Genomic DNA, 14,150 nt, shown 5'->3' with positions numbered 1-14,150 from the left:
ATTTTTTTAATATTCTTAAAAACGTATTAAAATTATCTAAATTAATTTTTTATTTAGTATTTTCTTTTAATTTATTTTATTAACGTTTTAATGTTATTCAAATAAAAAAATTCTTTGAATTTGTCAATTTGAAGAATACTGCAACTGTTACATAGTATTAATATAGTATCAATTTGAATAGTTAGAATCAATTGGAATATACTGTAACTTTTAAATGAATATTGCAACGTTTGAATTTTTTTAATTAATCAATTTTTCAAAAAAATTACACAAATAACCAACATTTTAAAATGTTTACGCAAATGACCAATTTTTCATAAAATTAACACATTGTCGCCAAACCCATTGGCGAATACACTTAAATTTTTGGCCAAATCGCCATCCCTAGTGGTGCAACATTATTTTATTTATTTTCTTATTTTATTTACTCCACTTATTTTATATTGTTTAAATTATTCTACTTAACTAATAAACTACATTACTTAAATAAAGAATATTAATAAAAAATAACTACCATTTTATATTAATAAGAAAACTACAATTACATTAATCATAATAGGATCTACAATTACATATTTGGCGGACCTAGTGCGGATGACCCTGGTACGATCCGCACGGCGGAGGTCTAATAACTCGGCATTCTTCACCATCCCCATGCTTGGAGTAAGAATGCACATCCATAAAATGTACAACTTTCTTTTTTAGCATTTTTACAGAAGGAGTTGTAGAGGTAAGCCAAAACCGCAGAACCCCAACTATACGTCTTGATGGTACCAATGTCCTCAAGCAAACACAAGTACATAAATATTATATTATTCCCTGTGCCCTCGGGAAATAGCAAGTTACCAAATAATGACATAATATAAAATCTAGTTTTCATTATTTTTTGTCCTTCAGACGAATTCTCGTTCAAATTAAAGCGGTCATAATGATATTTAAGGGTCGATAGCTTAATACCTTAGCCCAATGCTTTCGCTTCATCTACACCCTCGACCAAATCTAGGCCCAACATTTGCTCGCATATGGGCATTAGGTTGTTGAACGTTTTCAATTTTCATTCACTGTCTTTCCATCAATTGGGAGACCCAATAACATGTTCACACAATGCCAATTTGAATTTAGTATCAATTGTAGTATTTACCAAATTCATTACATGACCGAACCCCCACACGCTCAATGTAAGGCACAATCCACGGATCAGGAGCATCTATAGGGTGTGAACGGGTCCGAAATCTAGAGACATCCTAAAAAAAATATATATCCAACAATTAATATAGTGTATGAAATAGAGTATTAGATATAGATATAGAAACAATATATATATATATATATATATATATATATATATATATATATATATATATATATAGAGAGAGAGAGAGAGTAGTAGTAGATGTAAAGAATATAACCTTATGTATGTCGAAATAGTTCTCTGGTGTTCTTGACCCATAGTGTTTAATCTTGGATTTGGTAAACTTCGTTAGTCTCTTATTAAAGGTCACTTACGAGATCGACTAGAGAATCTCAGAACAGTGCTTTTTGTGTTTCAAAGGTTTTTTGGTGGAAAGTCCTTCAATTCTAGGATAGCATCGACACGATCGGGAGTTTGATAGATACATCTTCACCAAGGCTCTTGGTGAAAATCAAACCAACAAGGATAAAGGCAGGCGTTCGACACACCTGATCGTTGAAATGGAAGTTTTGCAAGGAAATGATTTTGTGTAAATCAAGCCAACAAAAATAAAGAACGAAAACGACAAGAACTTAAAGTAAATGACATAACATTTAAAGTTTGCAGAAATGTAGATGGTTCAAACATACATAGCCCTTGTTTGACTCATTTTGCTCTTTAGCTTGGGTACTCTGAGTGTGTAGCGTGTAGGCGTTTGTAAATTGTGAACCTCTAAAACTACGTACAAAACACTTTATTTATAATGCGTAAAACTAACTACTCCATGGAGGTTATTGATCCCACGTTTCCTCGCGTAACTTCCAACTTATAACTCCACATTTTTCATCCGGTCTTTCCATCCAAAAACCCCTCTTAACTACTTCTTTCAAATCTATGGGCTCCCACTCCTTGTTTTGGGCTTTTGTTTCTCCAGCCCAATAGACCTTTGTTAGCCTTTACATTTCAGTCGATCGAATGAGGTTCGACCTTGTTCTTCTGCGTGCGACGCCCATTTTTTTTGGCTTCTATCCTTTGGCTTAGATTTTTTAAGAAGTAGAAAATCCTAGCCAACAAATTGCCCCCCGAAATGTCCTTTTCGACTGGAAGAGAAACAGACATTTTCAAACTTTTCCTTTAGTTCATACTGACGTCACCCTCATCATGGCTTTTCACTCAAACGTCATTTCAGCACACGTTCAGTCACTTCCCTATCTTCTAGCTACAACTTCCTAGGATCGACGTGGCGCCCATTTTCTACCAACTTCCTCAAAACGTTTCTTGTTCGTCTGACACGTATCAGCCTATGATCTGCCCTTTCTCCTAAATGCTTGAGATTCTTGACAGTGTAAATACCTATCTCACTTCTTCGGTTTCCTTTTTACGCTCACTTCACATTTCCAAACTCTTTGCGAACTCTATCTCTTTTGTTTCCAAAGATCCCCCAAAGACCTTTTTACTTCCTTCTTCAGAACTTTCAACTCCCTCCATGGCTGCTAAACTTCAAGTTGTTGATGTTCTTCAAGACCCTGAAGGTGTCTTATTGGTTTCTATTATGCATGGTGTGCTTCAAGGCCAAGGTCTGCAACCCTTCGTGCTGAAGCCTCCGTTGGTTCATGACGATAAGATGAAAGCTTTTCATCACCAGGTTTTGCTTCCTTTCCTCCTGAAGCAACAAGCGCATGCCCTTCTTGGCCCTATCCCTGATGAGAAACGAGAAGTGAAGACTATAAAAGACGTTTTCCCTATTCATCCTAACACTAGACCCCCTATTTCTTTGGGGGATGGTTCTGATCAGACCCTCGACCTCAGCCCCCTTTATCGGACTGTACAGATCTTCCGTTCTGTTCCTACTGTCAGCCAAGATTATCTGGCTTGGTTGTCCAAAACCGAGAAGGTAAAAGGTGATTTTTGGAAACAACAAGGTATTTATGACTTGATCCAGCTTTCTTCCGTCGGCCTCACCTGCTGCCCTAATTTCCTGGTCTCTTCCCTTTATTTTTGGGAAGGGTCGACTAACAGCTTCCACTTCCCATGTGGTATGATGACCCTCACCCTCTTCGACGTTGCAGCCATCACTGGGCTACAACCCACTAGACACTCTTTCACAACAATTGCTGCTGATTAAAATGTCGTTCAATTCGACAAGGAAGCTGTCAGCTTTACCAAGTATATTGAGCGTTTCCATCAGAAACAAGTAGACTCAGTTTCTGATGAGGAGCATGTTGCCTTCCTGACTTTGTGGCTCTCAAAATACGTCTTTTATTGTCGCTCTGTGAAAGTTACCAAGAAGTTCATTGCCTTGGCCCACCAACTCCATCAAAGGCGAAATATCTGCCTTAGTGAACTGATATTGGGCTCGCTTTATGAGTCCCTAAGCGAAGGTGTCGCTTTGATGCCTGCCGACCCCAACAAACCACATAACAACTACCTACTCGCTGGCCCTTTCTGACTGCTCTAGTTGTGGCTTAATGCCACTTTCAATCATCGACTGCGTATCTTGCTTACTGGTGCTCAGGAAGTTGTTTTCGAACAACAACCCATCGAGGGGCGTCGTCTTGCTGGCGTCGTCTTGCTGCCATGACGTAATATATGCTATTAATGATATATTCAAACTTAATATTCACATGAATAAAATTACATATACAAATTATATGTTATGTTATTTTAATATTTGATATGTCAGACTTTATGAGGTAAATAACCACATAATCTCAATCTTGTGATTAGTCAATTTTAAGAAAATTTCTCTTCGTCTAAGAAATTATTACCGGTGGTCTTCCTATCATGTTTTGAATATGTAGTTCTAGAACATGTCACATACATATGCAATATTTTATTCTAGAGATTTGTGATTGATATTTTGTTTGCATAATTTTAAACAATGATCTGAAACATCCTAATGATGAGGACCTAGTAGACTCGACCATTATTCATCGATTCAAAATTATTTTAAACATGAGAAATAAAATAAAACCGTAAGATTTATTAGGATATAATCCAATCAATACAAGTTTATTTCATTAATTGATATTTTAAATAATTAAGAAAACACATTGATGTCATTTCCAAGTATTTTAGTTCACTCTATTTCATCTATGTAAACAGAACCTGAAATTGAAATTATAGTGACTACATCTTTATGTGGGAGACACAAAAAACAATTCAAATTTCAGTAGTAACTAACTTGTGACCGACACCAAAAATATGCTCTTGTATTCTAGGATTTTCCTTGTAGTTTTTTTCTTCTTGGGCCTTGGCCCTCCCTAATATCAAAAAAAAAAAAATGCTCTTGTACACCTAGTACCTCTCTCATAAGAAAATTAAATGTGGGAGACACATTCAGAAAGCTAAAGGATAATTATCTTGGTGTTCATTACAAATGCTGCTAGTCACTACAAATATGTTTTTATTACAGATGCAGATGTTTCTATTTCTCCAATTCTTACAAATGTAGATGCCTCCATTTCTCCATTAAATGTGTCGATTTCTTCTAAAACAATCCCTCTCCTGACAGCATGAATATATTAGTCAGTCAAAATTCTAGTCAATGACAGACTTTGATCTTAATAGTAAAAGACATGTCCAACAGAACTCCAAAAATCCAGTCACAACTCACAAAGTAAAGTGTCTGGGAAAGACTATTAATACGTGTTACTATTTGCAAATTGCAACAATAGTTAGAATAACTTACGCAATTCGTCTAAAGAAATTTTATCAACGCTCTCTCCACTTTTGATTAGGCGGAGTTTCCCTGAAGAGACAGCATATAGAGCATTAACACAGTATGATCCATATGAGCAACAACAAAGTATCAGTTTGAAATGAGAAGAGTGAAACAAAAACAATTAATATTAGAGCTTAATGCTTGTTGGTCTTTCACAGAAAACTTAATAAAGAATAAGAAAAAATGCATATAAAAAATATAAATGACCGTACCATCACGGCGAACGCATATCTCTGGAATGCTTTTAACTTCACCATTAATACTATCATTGTAAACTCTAGTCTCAATTTCACCCTCAACATACACTGAAGAACTGCATTAAAGCTTCATGTGTCAGTCTTGAATAATTTTATATTTACAACAAAATCAAATATCTCTTTATATGTACACTTACTTTTTAAAAAGTTGTTGTACTGCATAAGCTCCTAGAACATCATTATGCACAGCAATGCGATGCCACTGAGCAGGTTTTGGCAAATCCTTCGATCCTATAATTCTTTGGTCATACATCCCCCCTGTCCCAACTGTAAAGATGGTTACGTTCTTCCCATTTCTTAATATCTTCTGTACAGGAGCTTGGCCAACTTTTCCACAAATAATAGCCTGCTTCAAAACACTACGGTGTTGGTCAAATTATTTGTCGGGTTCAACAAACAAACATAGCACAATTTGTCATATCTAAAGCTAAGGAAGAATAGTTTTTTTTTAAAAAGGCTAAGGAAGAAAAGAAGACTTGTTCATTAAATTATCTTTCATTCTGAAGTCTCATAGTGAGAGTCTTTCTTATTAGCTTTAGCACGAACACTATCTAGAATCAATGCTATTTATTCAAACTCATAAGTTATTGGTTATGATAATTGAAATCTTACCCGAAGCATTTCTGATTGGATGGATAAAAATTAACCCTATTAAATTTAAAAACATGCACTGAAAAAGCCTCTGCCTAAGCATAGTAGACAAAACATGATTCAATGAATAACAACAACAACCAAACTTTATCCCACTAAGTGAAATCGGCTACATGGGTCAACTTTCGCCATAATGTTCTGTCCAAATCGTTAATCTTGAGGTATTTCTTAATAACTTCTCTTATAGTTTTTTTTCTAGGTCTTCCCCTACGCCTAATTGTTTGACTTCTCTCCATCTAATTTACTCTTCTTATCACAGAATCTACAGGTAACACTTTCTCTAATATTATCCTTTCTAATTTTATCAAAACATGATTCAGTGAATCAAGCACACCAAATTTAAATCTATCTCAACATAAAATAAGACAGGATTTGAAATTTGGATTAGCTTAGTTATCGGAAGCTCTTCAATATACATAAGCATATGGTTCCACACTTCCAAAGATATTCGTAATAAACTTGTAGATTTTTATAAAGAAGTTAAATTAAGAGGGTTTCTTCAAAAACCAAGATGTAGAAGCTAATTTCAACTTAATCATTAAGCTATTGTTTTTAGAACTCCTAGCTGAGTGCTTTTTCGAGAAGTTAATCCTAACCGATTCTTTCGGCCGTTACAAAATCAAAATTCCATCACAGAGGTGTCTACAAAAGTAATAAAATTCAGATTACCTTGTGCACACCCCGAAATCCCCAACCTCTTCTAGGATCAACACCTTGCAGCTGTAAATCAGGTCTACCACCAAGAAAATCATCAAACTCACCATCTAATTCTTCCTTATTTGCTGAAGGCTGATCAACATCGGTTTCAGATATCAAAGTTGAGTACCATACCGCCGCGCTTCTCGGCACAGCAGCTGATGGATTCAGAAACGGCAAACATTTTATCTCACACACATATGAAAAAAAAAATACAATATAATAATTCCTAACAAGTGTTTGACAAAATGCTCCACTGAAACCTAGAAATGAATGTGCTGTAATTATGAGGAATTATTCATAGCAGAAATAGTGAGACATTGACGTTAGTGTTTACAGGTTATATGCAGAAATAGAAAACGAAGAGAGATATACCGTGAGAAGAGAGTCGCAGATGCTTGGCGAGTCTTGCTGCTACGGAATTCATTTTAAGTAAAGATGAACGAGCAACTGCGAGAAGGGTTTAACGTTACCAGAACGCTGTGTTTTTTTTTTCTTGTTAACTAATCATGGTATGGGCTTAAGCAGCAGAAATGGGCCATGCCCATACAAATGTATTGGGCCTTACCTATTTATTCCCAAAAGATTCCGGGAAATGCTCATTCCACTATATGAGCATACCACACCCTTAAAACTCTGATTTTGTCTTTCAAGCATCTGGAAATCATAGGCGGCAAACAGGCATGCTCCGCAAAAAAGTGAGAACAGGGCGGAAAAAGTCCACGGACACTGTACCCATAAAAGCACACAAAAATGTATATATATATCCATGTGTCCACAAAAGCCCACGAAAAAAAAAAGGGACGGGGAGGACACATTAGAGGGTGAGGATCTAAATCTTTGACTCGCCTCGCACTAAAGTGCGGGCCAAACAGACATGCCCAACGGACCGTGTCTGTTTTGTCACCCCTACTAGAAATGCATCTTCGGACTCACTCAAAACCATATTAATCCTCTCTATTTTGAGTTTCATCATAGTTTTAAAAAAAAAAAATTAATTCGGAGATACATCTCTATTTTGTGTTTGGGTGGATTCGAAGATGCATCTCCGAAATACCCCTTGTACTCATTTAAGTTATTTTGTTATTCATGCAACTGATTTTGAAAATGAGTTAGTGACATTTCCTAAGATATATCTCCGAAAATGTTCTAAACAAAGTATCCATTGCAACAAAAAAAACCTTGAGAAAACTCTCTCATTCGTAATCATCCTTTCACCACCAAAGTATCTTTCTTGTAGCTCATCATTTCAAAGGGAGCAAAAGAAGTTGGAATTGCGGATATAGATTTTTTTTCATCTTTCATTGCTTGCATTAATCCATTGTGAAGCTGGAAAATGTACGTTGAGTTCGGAGATACATCTCTAAAATAATTTATAGGTGATCCGAAAGTTCATCTCTAGATTGTCCTAATATTTTGAATTTTCACACTTTTTTTGTTCGTGGAAAAAGTACGTTTGAAAATATATCTGCAGACGCTGAAAATCTTCTAGTCTTTTTCCTAGTAATGTGCGAGAAGTCATAAGAATAAGAATAGAATGATCATTTTCCAAAATTTCAATTAGTGTTTTTTTTTTATAAAATTAATCAACTTCAAATATATTAAAATACACTACCGAAAATGTTATGTATTTTAGTTAAAATATGGTAAAAAGAATTGTAGCCATGAGTTTTAGTTGACAAAAGGTACTTTAGATTAAATTGATTTAAAAAATTGTTTTTTTTAAAATAAAATAATGTGACATTAAATATCATTGTTTGATTGGAAGATGGGTACCTAACCAACTAAATACACAAGATACCAAAATGTTCCCCTTAAAATATACTAAAAAAAACTGTTTTCCATAACAGTTGCATTTTAGGGAATTGAGAATTCTTTTATTTATAACAAGAGTATCCTATTGAGAAACAAAGGGGGATTGAATGACTTGTGCAGTCCAACAAAAACAAAGAATGGAAAAAATCACATGATCCATAGTAAATAGAAAAAGACAATGCCGATACATTAATACAGGTGCCAAACAAACTAATGTGATGACAGCCAAACTTGGATCCAATAAATAAGACAGTGTTTCCAATTTATTTATTCATGAGGTCAACTGAACAATTGATAATGTTTACCACTTCTCTCATCTTCTGTGGATATCTGGCCATCTTGAGGAAATGCCATGCATGTATCCTTATTAAGCAAGTTAAGAATGTTTAGTCAAACAATTGACAATACCAATTACTCACACAGCTCTGTTAAGTTGAATTTACTACCACTAGTTTCACACAATAGAACCAATTGGGACAGCTATATTATGTTAACAGTGAAAATGTTAGTTAGTTACAAACCGTTAGCAATCAAACAAATATAATTTATCTACTAAACAACGTAACGTGTTTGTTCTTGTCAGTCAGTCCAACAGCTGAGCACAAGCCAAAAAATAATTTGCAACAACCTTCAATGGACCTAACCTAGAGCCTCAATTGTTACACTTTTATGACAATCACCACCCAAAATAGAGAACCAAGCATTGCTCACACTGCCAGGGAAAAATTATAAAAATATTTACTATGCTACTAAAATTGAATACAAGATTGCTATATTTTGTTGTCACTTTGACTTCATGACCTTTTTCCTTCCATTGCGTCTTTCTTCTTCTGACAGATTGTGCAGAGGAATAGACCTTCCCGTGGTTTAGATACTGGCGTGATAAAATGATCCGTGTTCGTTGATAAACCATTGCTAGAGGGTTGATCTGCTAGACAAACCGCACAGCGGTATATACCAGAATTCGTATTAGAAGAAACATCCTTACCTAGCCTGCATTTTAAGGAATCAAAAAATCTATAAATTACTCGCAGAAATACACACAAAATGGGAAAATAAGTACACATTTACTTTCTAAAAACATTTCCAATTTATATCTGCATGCTATAAATATTGCAGTTATAGTTTCAAAATGACCTCTCTGTAAGCATTGCAGAACCCTCTTCAAATAACTCTTCTACAACACCAACTGCAGAAAGCTTATTAGTTCCTTTGTTTGTCGAGTTTTGAGATTTCTTTCTAAAGAGAAGTGAACTTAGCATGTTAGATTTCTTTCTAGGAGTTGATGGCATAGGCGATAAAGGATAGTCCGAAGGAATAATATCTACAACAAGGCATGTTGTATCATCCTTCAGCCCTCTTGACCTAAGAGCTTCCTGTTAAGATTAAAAAAATAAACAAAGCATGGAGTTGGCATTAGACAAGATAATGATGCGTTCATTCCTCGAAAATTGCAACATTGCCCCAAATAACCATCACCTTAACCACCAGCTTGGCAGCAAGCTCTGCAGGTACACCCCGACATGCCTTGGCAGCCATATCAGAAGACAAAGTATCCCAAATACCATCAGAAGCTATGATAAGCCTTCCACCGGCAGTTGAAAGCTGGGAAACCAATGAGAATATTAAAATTTAGAACTAAACACCTACATATAAAAGGGTCGGTAAACTAAGACAGTGAGAATTAAACCAACTCACCTTCACTTGCTTAACATGTGGTATTGGAACGATATACTCTCCCACATCGGTGTCGCCAATTGATCTAGAAAGGCACAGTCCACCAGGCCAGCAGCGAAGTGGCCCCACCTAAACATATTAATGAACCGAAACAAGTTAGATAAACAAGTCATTATTTGAAAGGAATATGAAGATGATTATTACACATCATACCTCGTTGCCTCCAAATATGTTGAGTCTTCCTACTTCACCGCCACTGGCAGTAACACGCTCCCTCTCTTCTACATTTTCTTCCAATCTATGATCAACAGTCAAGAGAGAAACAACACCTCCCTGGGTATCTAATATGCATCGGGAATCCCCAACACATGCAACTGTAACAGTCCATCCATCAATGATAACAAACGTAGCTGTCGTGCCAGAAGTTTCTCCTGCATGTGAAATTAAAAAGTTAGAATGAGCGGATATGAACAACTCTAGTAATGAGACAATGAAAACTCTTCATGTACCTTTTTTCTGGAACTCCATGTCAGTTTTCACAAAAGCAACAACTAGAGCCCGAGGCAAAGCTTGAAGCCATTCCTCCCTGCTTATACCTTGCGGTATTGCACTCATGACATTGTTTATTATGTTTTCCTTTGCAAAAATAGCAGCGGATATACCATTATGCCCATCAAGGATCTGCCAATCAAGAATTCCTTATTGATATCATAACCATTGTGGGAATAAATTGACGCTCCACTTGATCACTGAGAAAATGTAAGATAAGAAAGAAATCACACACTTCAACTCTCATTTATTTACTAATCCTAAGAAAGAAACACTCCCTTCAGTGCGTCGATGCAGAACCAATTACCAATTATCTTAGGCAACATTATCATTTCTTACTAATCAAATACCTTTCTCCAAACATTTCACAAAACAAAAGGATGATAATCAAGTTAATTAAATACACCTGTAAACCAAGAACGCATACGATACATACCGCAAAGACAGAAAACATCGTTGAAGAATCACCGGGAACCCTCTGACAATCTGTCTTGATTAGAAAGTAATCTTCTCCTTTCTTTGCCAAACCAGCCTGACCATACTTCACAAAAGGTTTCTCAGCTTTTCCATTGCGTAGCTCCCGGCCAATCAGAGTCGCTAACGGAACAAGTGGTTGCTTCATCCCTGATAATTCAGTCTCACTCATTCTAGTTTATAAGTCAACATTTCTACAACTCCAGCTACAAAATCCTAATCATCCAAACAAAATTGACAAAAAAACAAAATCAAAATATCTAAGTTAAATGTTGAATAGAAATCCAAAAGACTCTTTGCTACCACAAATAGATCTACAAACTCACTGCAACATTTGACACTATTAATTCATTTTCAAAATAAGATCAAATTTTGAAGATATCAGAGAATGTTCATCACAATAGCTGGCGATGAAAAATTAATAAACTTTACAATTATCTCATAATTGTGTAACGTGCATCCAACTAACTAAGCTAAGATATTTCATTTTTCAACAACAACAATAGCAATTAAAAAAAGAAGGAAAATTCACGGGTGAAAAATGGAGAAGAAAGAAAACTCACGGGTGAAAAATGAGAAAGGTAGAGATCAAAAACCCTAAAGAGTGTTGAGAGTACAGAGAGAAAGAGCGGAGAGAACAAGAGATCTTTGCTCTGTGATTCGATTGGTACAACACAAATGTTGATGTTCACAGAGGAAACGCGGAAAAAGAACAAGAACAAAATTTAATGATTTTAGTTTTTTTTTTTTTTTTTAAAAGGAAAGAATAGACCATATTGTAATGACATTTTTGTCCTAATCCACCTTGTATTAAAAAAATCATTTTATCTTTTTCGGTGGAAATTTATATTTTATGTTATATGTGTAGTTTATGATCTTTTACACTTCATTATTTTTTTCTCTTTTTGTTAAAAGAATCTTATTAGATTAAATGTGTAAATCTTTTTTCTAAATTTTTATTAAGTTATAAGGCATTTTATATGTTAAATTGGAGCATCATCCTTTTACCATAATTTTGTTTTATAAAAAAATATAATACACATTATTAGATTTTTAAAAAATTAAGATTATAATATATTATATATTATATATAATATCTTTTTAACATTCCTTTTTTATTAGCTAAAGTAATTATTAAAATTATTGATTTTTAATATGATAAAGTAATTTGATAGTTCGACTAATTTTAATCTAGTTTCAAGTTAGTCTATGTGTTGCCCTCTTTAACAATAAATTAATTTTTGAGTTATATAAAAGTTAAATTAACTTTTATAAATTATTATAAGAACTCATTTATCCGAAATCATTCAAAATTAAGATTTTTTTTTTAAATTAAAAAAAGTTATCGGTGATGTTATGTAATTTCAAGAGCAAATTGATAATAATTCTTAAAGAATGAGTATGACTTTGGTCAAGTTTAGATATGGCTACTAAAAAATGTAAAGATTAAGTTAGGTTTATGTATGACATTTTCAAAGGTTTGATGTTCTATTAGCCTACTTTAAAGTCTGTTTAGTTTGAACATATATAAATAAGCATTTAATTAATATTTAGATAGATGAAGAAAAATTAATAGACAAATAAGATTAAATATTTGTTTGCAATGATTTATCCGACCTTTACCTAGTAGCATAAGTTTTGTTAGACTACCCCTTTGAAAGAAGTTATTAAAACAACTTATGACATTATTTATAAGGTTTTTTCATCTTATTTTCATAAAAAAATAAAATACTTATGTTTTACTTTTGTATTTTATATAGGTCTTGAATATTGGATTTTGACGATCATTGGAATGTTGGAAAAAGAGCAGTGAGAATTCTATTATCTTTGTCCTTTTTTGTGTGCTGACATAGCTTTCACAATGTGATCGTTGGACAACATTTTGTATGACTTGAATGAATGGTGACTCATCACAATTGATTCTTCTTCATCTAAACATGGGTGGCACTTTGAATTTGGTGTAGATGATCATATTTGTCTAAGTACATATGATCATGTATAACTTGACGTCTATGTGATTAACCTTGTTGACTTTAGCACATATGACAAACATTTGTTTTCTTATAAAATAAGTTAAGGTTAATAGTATCATTCAAGTATCCAAAGATTCTCTTAAAATCAACTATATAAGATTTTCTAGGGATCCGATGGAAATCTAACATATAAACATACACCGAATGAAATACCAGGTATAGAAGCGGTGAAAGCAAGTAATAAAAATATTAAATCATGAAGTGAAAAGTGGAAAAGTTAGTACATTATGCATGCATAATTTAAGGATGGATTGAGTAGTATGAGGTTCAACTCGAACATGCCCTGACTTGATACGTGGTCCATATTTGAACGGTCCTTTTTGTCTATTTTTTACATGAGACAGAGATTGGACCAACCCAAAACCATTGGGTTGTGACGAGTCTTTGGGTTGGGTTGGGTCTTACACAACCCTATATAAAAATAGACTTAGTTTTAAGAGTGATTAAATAAAATCTTGAGGTGGATACATCGACTAAATGAATGACGTTGCAAGAAAGATATTTCTTAGACAATCTCGGAAGAAAAACACAATACAATATAAGGATTCTGAAAAAACTAGCGTACTTGTATCGTTTTGTGCACCTAAGAACCCCTTTGATTCAAAGAGTCATCTTTGCTTATCTCACTCGTCAAATACCTTAACATGTAATCGATATTACGATACAATATCAACAATCACTCAAGAAAAAATAACAATAAGAAGGAGCATACAAGAATTCAAATGCATTATAAATAGGGGATTCACTTCCCAATCATGATAATTTAATTTCAAATTATTTCACGTTGCACTTGCTTACTCTCTATCTTACTTTCGCACTTGCTTACTTCCCATCTTACTTTGGCGTCAGAGTGTTTTTGTAAATACGTCTCTATATAAAAAAAGGAAAATACGACAAAAAAGAAAGAATAAATTGAAATATCAAACTTAGAAGCTACATCAATTTTGGTTATCAACTTTTTATGTTCATAAAGAAACAAAGTTACTTATATATATTTATAAATAAATAAAAAGAATAATAGAATTTTTTTTAAAATAGGTCTTACATAAATTGAGACAAGTTATTTTAAAATAGTAAGTTATATATTTATTTAATTAATATAT

General features: G+C 34.0%; 2 protein-coding genes across 3 annotated transcripts; both read right to left on the bottom strand.

The window, feature by feature from the left end:
• Positions 1-4,513: 4,513 nt before the first annotated feature.
• LOC131615968 (single-stranded DNA-binding protein, mitochondrial-like) lies at positions 4,514-7,009 on the bottom strand. Its single transcript, XM_058887174.1, has 6 exons — positions 6,875-7,009; positions 6,473-6,657; positions 5,290-5,498; positions 5,108-5,208; positions 4,863-4,922; positions 4,514-4,678 (listed from the first exon to the last, which is right to left on the bottom strand). The coding sequence occupies exons 1-6, from the start codon at positions 6,924-6,926 to the stop codon at positions 4,662-4,664; spliced, it is 624 nt and encodes a 207-aa protein (XP_058743157.1). The 5' UTR covers positions 6,927-7,009; the 3' UTR covers positions 4,514-4,661.
• A 1,757-nt stretch (positions 7,010-8,766) lies between these two features.
• On the bottom strand, positions 8,767-11,735 carry LOC131615958 (probable protein phosphatase 2C 5). Of its 2 annotated transcripts, XM_058887159.1 has the most exons (8): positions 11,578-11,735; positions 10,977-11,230; positions 10,501-10,672; positions 10,205-10,422; positions 10,013-10,120; positions 9,794-9,919; positions 9,452-9,690; positions 8,767-9,307 (listed from the first exon to the last, which is right to left on the bottom strand). In XM_058887159.1, exons 2-8 carry the CDS (start codon positions 11,184-11,186, stop codon positions 9,109-9,111), a joined length of 1,272 nt encoding a protein of 423 aa, XP_058743142.1. In that variant the 5' UTR covers positions 11,187-11,230; positions 11,578-11,735; the 3' UTR covers positions 8,767-9,108. The 2 variants fall into 2 exon arrangements, with proteins under 2 accessions (XP_058743142.1, XP_058743147.1); XM_058887164.1 differs by lacking the exon at positions 11,578-11,735 and having other exon boundaries at positions 10,501-10,740; positions 10,977-11,115.
• Positions 11,736-14,150: the final 2,415 nt, after the last annotated feature.

Source organism: Vicia villosa, linkage group LG1 (genome assembly GCF_029867415.1).
Source record: "Vicia villosa cultivar HV-30 ecotype Madison, WI linkage group LG1, Vvil1.0, whole genome shotgun sequence".
NCBI lineage: Eukaryota > Viridiplantae > Streptophyta > Magnoliopsida > Fabales > Fabaceae > Vicia > Vicia villosa.
Note: the sequence above shows the minus strand (reverse complement) of the source record. Positions and strands in the feature narration are given on the sequence as shown.

Coding starts and splice junctions, on each gene's coding strand:
- LOC131615958 (XM_058887159.1), bottom strand. CDS start 11,186: ATGAGTGAGACTGAATTATCAGGGATGAAGCAACCACTTGTTCCGTTA. Junction 9,691..9,793: donor CTGCCAAGCTGGTGGTTAAG/GTGATGGTTATT, acceptor TAATCTTAACAG/GAAGCTCTTAGGTCAAGAGG. Junction 9,308..9,451: donor TCTGCAATGCTTACAGAGAG/GTCATTTTGAAA, acceptor CTTAAAATGCAG/GCTAGGTAAGGATGTTTCTT.
- LOC131615968 (XM_058887174.1), bottom strand. CDS start 6,926: ATGAATTCCGTAGCAGCAAGACTCGCCAAGCATCTGCGACTCTCTTCT. Junction 6,658..6,874: donor TCTGCGACTCTCTTCTCACG/GTATATCTCTCT, acceptor TGAATCCATCAG/CTGCTGTGCCGAGAAGCGCG. Junction 5,499..6,472: donor GATTTCGGGGTGTGCACAAG/GTAATCTGAATT, acceptor GTTTTGAAGCAG/GCTATTATTTGTGGAAAAGT.